The sequence below is a fragment of the Alternaria dauci genome, chromosome 1, assembly GCF_042100115.1.
Source record: "Alternaria dauci strain A2016 chromosome 1, whole genome shotgun sequence".
NCBI classification, from domain to species: domain Eukaryota; kingdom Fungi; phylum Ascomycota; class Dothideomycetes; order Pleosporales; family Pleosporaceae; genus Alternaria; species Alternaria dauci.
This window is the reverse complement of record NC_091272.1, coordinates 5,618,612-5,625,627: the sequence shown is the minus strand read 5'-3', so window position 1 is coordinate 5,625,627 and position 7,016 is coordinate 5,618,612. Positions and strand designations below refer to the sequence as shown.

The 7,016-nt window shown below is 56.1% G+C and overlaps 3 protein-coding genes across 3 annotated transcripts; all 3 read left to right on the top strand.

Annotated features, from left to right (window-relative positions):
- Window positions 1-1,147: 1,147 nt before the first annotated feature.
- On the top strand, window positions 1,148-2,078 carry ACET3X_001742 (uncharacterized protein; the record flags this gene model as incomplete). The annotated part of the gene is made up of 2 exons (XM_069447067.1): window positions 1,148-1,393; window positions 1,440-2,078. 2 exons carry the CDS (start codon window positions 1,148-1,150, stop codon window positions 2,076-2,078), a joined length of 885 nt encoding a protein of 294 aa, XP_069311984.1.
- A 475-nt stretch (window positions 2,079-2,553) lies between these two features.
- ACET3X_001741 (uncharacterized protein) lies at window positions 2,554-4,844 on the top strand (the record flags this gene model as incomplete). Its single annotated transcript, XM_069447066.1, has 2 exons — window positions 2,554-2,588; window positions 2,651-4,844. 2 exons carry the CDS (start codon window positions 2,554-2,556, stop codon window positions 4,842-4,844), a joined length of 2,229 nt encoding a protein of 742 aa, XP_069311983.1.
- A 395-nt stretch (window positions 4,845-5,239) lies between these two features.
- ACET3X_001740 (uncharacterized protein) lies at window positions 5,240-6,869 on the top strand. Its single transcript, XM_069447065.1, has 3 exons — window positions 5,240-5,662; window positions 5,890-6,061; window positions 6,116-6,869. The coding sequence occupies exons 1-3, from the start codon at window positions 5,652-5,654 to the stop codon at window positions 6,746-6,748; spliced, it is 816 nt and encodes a 271-aa protein (XP_069311982.1). The 5' UTR covers window positions 5,240-5,651; the 3' UTR covers window positions 6,749-6,869.
- The last annotated feature ends 147 nt before the right edge of the window (window positions 6,870-7,016 follow it).

Here is a 7,016-nt window from a genome sequence, read left to right as displayed (position 1 = left end):
GCCGCACTCTCATGCGCGACAGGGCTGATTGGTTTTCCTCTTTCTGGTTTTGAAATTGCAATGCATCAAGAGATGGAGGGGTTCACCTCCTGTCCGGTTCGGTCGTGCTGACCAGGACACTTTTACTTTACATTGGTTGCCACAAGCGAGGCAACCTTGGAACCTTCCTTCAGCTGAACGAACGTTCGTGGCGCCGCCATGGGACAGCGGCATGTCAGCATGTCAAACACGGCTTTGAATACGACTCGGTCTCACCGTGCCCATCCCGATCAGGCTGTATGCATGAAACACACTGTTGTTTGTCCTTTTCAAGAACAACTCGCAGAACCGAAATGCCGTTACACATACATAATGATCAAGAGCGCTATTGGCTGTAGATATCGGTATGGGTGGCCAGTCTCTATATATAAGAGGAAACGAATCCTCGGTATACACTCACCTGCTCTACCAATCTGAAAATCTTAATAGGAGACTCTTGAGGTGCTGAGGTGCAGATTAACGCCCGAACTCTCCGCCTGATAGAGTACTTGCAGCAAGTTGTACTAGACTTGAATTCAACACATGAACTGATATATGCCCTGTGGTGGCAGAAGTGGGTTACATTACGCCCTGAGTATACTGTATAGTCATCCTCCAGCTGCACGACAGGATGCAGGGCAGTCTTGGTACTGAAGCTGGTAGGTCAAAGGTGCAGGACATGCGCTGATTATCAGCATTGCAGAGAACTAGATGCCCGTCGTTCTGACCTCAAGCATCAGCAGTGTCTTTTCATTATCATTGCAAAGGACGAACCCCAACTTTGACGTTCTGCAGATAAGATATACCCATGTCGGAGAGCGATATCCAGCGCTTACCCCGCGCATATGCCCCGCACCTGCATCGAGTAATCAGAACCTGACCAACCACGGCATCTGTTTTGACGTGGTAAACGCCAGATAGCGGTAATCGGGCGGGTTCCGATAGTGATCCTGAACAGATAGAGTTATGTGGTAGAGCCGAGGTGAGGAATGTCTGTCTCGCCTCTTACGAAGATACCTAGGCAGTCCGTGCATCGCGACCCCCATTTGTTGTGACTACAGAGGACATGCTCTCTTCCTACTGTACGATCCCCACCAGTTGTCGACTTTACATTCCAACTATCACACCCATGTCTCCTCCGTCGGCAACCGAGCCTCAGGCAGGCGACGAGACCAGGCTCAACACAGTCGCCCCGAATGAACCTGGCCTGAACCAGAGAGATGGGAAGATGGAGATGTTGAAATTTCCCAAACTGCCAAAGTTTGACGATCCCTACAAGGAGCGCGCATACCTAAAGGGCCGACTTGCTGCTGCCTTTCGCATCTTTGGCAAATATGGCTTTGATGAAGGTGTGGCTGGTCACATCACACTGAGGGTGAGTGGAGCGTACAACAAGCATGCACGATACTGACACGATGTAGGACCCCGTGGACCCGACAACATTCTGGGTCAACCCATTCGGAATTGCTTTCAGCTTGATGAAGTCTTCCGACCTCATCCTCGTGAATGCAAAGGGCGAAGTCATCGACGGCGGCGAGTGCCGACTGCTGAACACGGCAGCGTACATGATACACCATGCTGTCCACGAGGCACGCCCCGATGTCGTCGCGGCAGCACACTCGCACTCCATCTACGGACGCACATTCTGCGCACTAGGCCGCAAACTCGACACCATCACACAGGACTCGTGCGCGTTCCACAACGACCACGTTATATACGAGTCGTTCAACGGCGTGGTCCTAGCCGCGGAGGAGGGCAAGAACATTGCAAAGTGCCTGGGCAGCAAAAAGGCGGCGCTGCTTCAGAACCACGGGCTGTTGACGGTAGGCGGTAGCGTAGAGGAGGCGGTGTTCTGGTTCGTGAGCATGGAGAAGTGCTGCCAAGCGCAGCTCATGGCGGACGCGGCGGTGGCGGGACGAGGCGGGGCGACTGTGAAGATTGCCGAGGAGGACGCGGCCTACACGTACAAGACGGTTGGGACGCCGCTGGCTGGGTGGTTCAGTGCGAAACCGATGTTTGACGTGATACACAAGGAGACGGGCGGAGATTATCTCGAGTAAGAGTGTTTAGTCAATTCAGACCAGTCATGGCATACCGGCGGCTTAACTCCGCCGGCGGACGACGAGATGACATATGCATGCACGGGCGCGCGACAAAGTTTGTTTGTATTTTGTAAACACGACTGCGACGGGGCGGAGCGGAGCGGTGCAACCTGCAGACGGCCGAATGCTCGCGCCAGCTGTCTTTGGGGGAGAGGCCAGGGTGGCATGCTCGCTCCAGCTGTGTTTGCGAGAGGGACGATGGTGTCATAGCGTTGCGCAAACTTACAGTTACCTACCCTGGAGCGTCTGCGGCAATCACTTGACGACTTGCAGCTTTGCCGCCCCCTTGGCTTTTCTTTTTCACGCCCTCGCAATTCCTCGCATACGGAGCCCACCAGTTTGCTTCTTTGTATTGCAGGCGCATCGCATCTGCCACAGTCGCACAGGCTCGCAGACACCTGCACGCAACGAGGCGAGCCATCTTTAGCGGGGCATGGCAAAGGGTCCTGCAGTCGTAGTCGTCGCCAGGTACCGTCTCACCTACCCTTCACGGCTCCACATTCCGCCCAATTCGCTAACCTCGTGTGCAGACATGGCGCCCGTCTCGATGCCGCCGACAAATCCTGGCACCTCTCCTCCCCCACGCCCTACGACCCGCCCCTCACCTATGGCGGGTGGTCGCAGGCAAAGGCACTCGGCCAGCGCATAGCCGCACTGCTGCACGAGCGAGACGTGCAGCAGGCAGAGGATGCGAAGAATGCGACGAGCAACGACCCCGCACATCTCGACCTGGGCAAGCTGAGCATCTCGAAAGAGGGCAAGACCCAGGCAGACGATGGCCTGCGCCGGCCCAAGAAGAAGCGCAAGATTATCATTCACTCGAGCCCGTTCCTACGATGCGTCCAGACGAGCATAGCAGTGGCAGCGGGCATCTCGCAACACCGTCCGCCGACCACGCCGCAACTGGGCACGCCTACGCCTCCCTCCAAAGACAACAGCGGCTCACTGGCACCGTCTGCGAAGAAGGCGCCGCGCACCAAAGCGACCTCGTCGCAGCCCCACACCTTTGAACCGCTTGCCGACCCCAATCTCGAGATATCAGCGCGACCCCACACAGGCCCCGAGAGGATATTGCTGCGCATCGATGCCTTCCTGGGCGAATGGCTGTCCCCCGAATACTACGCCGACATCACACCGCCGCCAAACTCGACCATGATGGTGGCCGGCGCCAAAGCAGATCTGCTGCGGAGAGGTGACTACATTCAAGAACAGCCAAACCCAAACACTATCAAGGGCAACTTTCCGGGCGGCTGGATGGGCAGCAAGGCGTCTGGGACGAGCACACCCACCGCTGGTACAGCCATGGGCAGTCTGGCGCAGTTTGCGCCGCTGCGTGAGCGCTCAAGCAGCTACGCTGGCCCGCTGGGTCTCGAAAGAACGCCGTCCAAGGAAGCGACAGCACCACTGGCAATGCCTATGCAAACACCAAAGCCTACCGCTGTACCCAATCGCGTTTACCACCCGCCGCACCCCTCCTACTCCGTCTCTCCGGCCGACCCGATACCGCGAGGCTACGTCGCGCATGCCCAGGAAGCCTGCGTCAAAGTAGACTTCCAATGGGACAGCATGCGTCCACCACAGAACTGGGGCGATGGCGGCGAGTACGGCGATGAATGGAGCACAATGCACAAGCGCTTTCGGAGAGGCCTCGCGGGCATGATGGAGTGGTACAGAGCACACGGCACGGCGCCTCCAAAGGACCAATTTCCTGGCTTCATGTTCAAGGAACCCTTGCGCCTGACACCATCGCCCGTATCGCACTCGAAATCAGAGCCCTTTCCAAACTTTAGCGACGATCCAACCGCCGAAGAGGAGGAAGAGCTGGTGTTGATTCTCATAACTCATGGAGCAGGGTGCAATGCTCTGCTAGGTGCCATAACGAACCAGCCCGTCTTGATGGACATTGGTCTAGCATCACTCTCCATGGCCGTTCGGAGGGACGAGCCCAAAAAGACACCCGCGCCGGCGACGATACATCAGCGGAGACTGTCGGTAGCGGATCCCGGCATGTCAGATACCTACGACATGAAGCTCTCCGCTTCAGTCGATCATCTGCGGCCTGGTGTCGACCCTTCGAAGCCGCCATCTGCACAGAGGCAGACACAATCCTCGGCCAACTCAGCAAGCCCATCGCTGGAGTCGCGGCGAAGATTTACGGGATCTTCGACGACGAGCAGTCCACTTGACTCGCCATTCCTGCTCGGGGACCCATACAGAAGCAGTCTGAGCTCATTGGGAAGCATGCGGCGGACTTTGAGCTCTGGATCGAATTCCAGGTTCATGCAAAGTGTGACAAGCGGGAGTGCATCTCCAGCAGGCGGACTGTGGTCAGGCTCAGGGACAAGCACACCCGCCACCGAAGCGGACATGGTCCTCAACTTCTCAAACCCGCATCCTCAACCAAAGGCCGCCCCCAATACCCCGACTGCATCTAAATCCAAGAGCAACTCGATCGCACAGATGGACGGTGCATCCGACACAAGCAACCGCCTGACGAGACTGGACTCGAAAGAAGAAAGAGAGGTCAGCGATAAATCCACTCCTCTAGTCAGTGCCCAGGTTCGCAAACCGACCGCTCCGGCGGCGTCTGGTGGCCTTTGGGGCGCGAAAGCAGCCCCGAAGAGTAATACTGGGCTTTGGGGACCGCCAAAGTTGGATGATGTGTACGAACACCGTCAAGGGCCTAAGAGGCGATGGACGGTGACGGAGAGGGAGGAGCCTTGAATGTTTTTGTATTACTATGTTATTTTGTCTCCAGCATTGAGCGATCATGTACTCCGAGTCATTACGTATGGGTCTATTGATTCATTATTAGCATTAGCGGCAGGCGGGTAATGGCGTTTGATCAGCACGGGCTACGGCTATGAATGAAACATATCACTCAAGAGTAAACGACATTTCACAACGTATGCATTGTTTGTTCGATCACGACGCGTCGTGTTCCGCCTAATCTCGCCCGATGACTGCCATGCCCAAGGCCTGGAAGTCTTGGAAAGTGCCACAAAGAGCAAGTGACGCAAGCTTGTCTCACGGGATCGTCACCAGCTGCAGAGCGGCGCTGCATTACATAGGCACCATAGGCATCACTCCTGCAGCCTCCCATCGGAATACGTAAATACCGCACCCGAGCTGCATACCCATTTACAGAGCAACACACACATTTGCATTCTGCGTCGTCCCTTCTCTTGTTCACAAACCCCCGTCCCCAACATACCTACAGTACGCTTCTTGTTCACTCGCGACAACCGCGCTCGCCGCCAGCACACAACTTCGAAACCTTGGTAACCCCACCGTTTCGTCCCCACGCACCGCGCTAGACTGATCACTCGCATTTGCGCGGGAACCGCAACACGGCATCTGATAGGCAGCGGTGGTCGGGCCGATAAGTTGTCCAGGCGGGCACCACTTTCCTACGCAAGGCACACTTGGCGCCATTCCTACAAGGAAGGTTGGCTTGCATTGAGACACTTTTGGTGGGCGAACTATTCACGCTTTATCCGTGAACAAGTTTGCTGCAAGGCGGTTTCAACCATGTCTGTCAAGTTAGTATCTTTCTCTTCCTCCTTTCTCCCTTACTTTCCCGTCTATCCCCCCTCTCTGTCCTGGCCTGGTTGTGTTTGCTTGCTGCGCTCCGTGTTGCCCCTCTACTACCCCGCGCATTATGCATGTAGCTATTAGATGTACTTTTGAGGCAGCATTCATTTCAGCATAGCACGATGGGATTCAAGACAGACAAGATGAAAAAGATAAAGTCTAACCGCAAAGCTAGTTGGGTCATGCTCGCTGAGAATGGCGGGTACACACCTCTGCCTGGCGAACAGACACTCTACCAGTCTCCTCCTCGAACCACTCTCTCGCTGCAGACTAGCCAACGGCACCACCCCAGCGAGTCGTACTCGCAGCAATGCAAGTCGGGCGTTGTCTACCTCACAAACCGACGGGTATGCATACAACTTCGACGTTCAGTGGACCTCGCGGGCTAACCTTCCCCTTAGATGATCTACCTCCCCGTCGCCCCGACGCCACAGTTCCAGTCCTTCGCCGTACCCATCCTCAACGTCACAGATTCCCGCGTAACAGCACCCTGGTTCGGCGCAAACAAATGGGAAGCCATCATCCAGCCCGTCCAAGGCGGCGGCATACCACCACAGCACACCGAGCTAGACCTCGTCATGGAGTTCAAGGAAGGCGGCGCATTCGACTTTGCGAGCATATTCGAGCGGCTAAAGGAGCGGTTACGGCAGGCTGTCGAGGTGGCGCGGGAGAGCGGTGGCGGCATGGATGATGGAACCAGAAGCGTCGGCGGCGTTGACATGAACAACGTACATCTGGAAGACCTACCTGCGTACGAGGAGAGCAGACAACACGCCCGGGTTCCAGAACCTCCTCTGAGCCCGCCAATGGACGGCTCTGCTGTTGGTACTGGCGGCCCTGTGATTGTGGCACCCACGCCATCAAGTCCACAAACATCGAGTCCGTTGTCGAGCCCGCAAACCCAACAGGAGCGCTTCGAGCCTCCGTCAGATCCACCGCCAGGATATGAGGAGGTTCAGAGGGGCAGTATTGCAGATGAACTGGAGAGGCAGGTGATGAATAATCCCTGGCAGGATGAGGAGGCGAGGCGGTGAGCCGAGGAATCTTTTTTTTCATGATTAGATGGGATGTGTTTGAGCGGGGCGTTCCGGGGTAGTCGGCTTTGTACGGCTGTAGATGTGTTATCACATTAGCTCACTATTGCGCCTGGTTGGCTTGCTGAGAAATATCACTACAGTCGATTTGTCCGAGTTTTGGACGGTCGCAATACCATCTTCTTCACCTCGGATGCGTGCACGTCCACCAAGTTCATGCGACATAACGCCTTCGGTCAGCATCAGCAACTCAGCGGTCAGGTCCGCA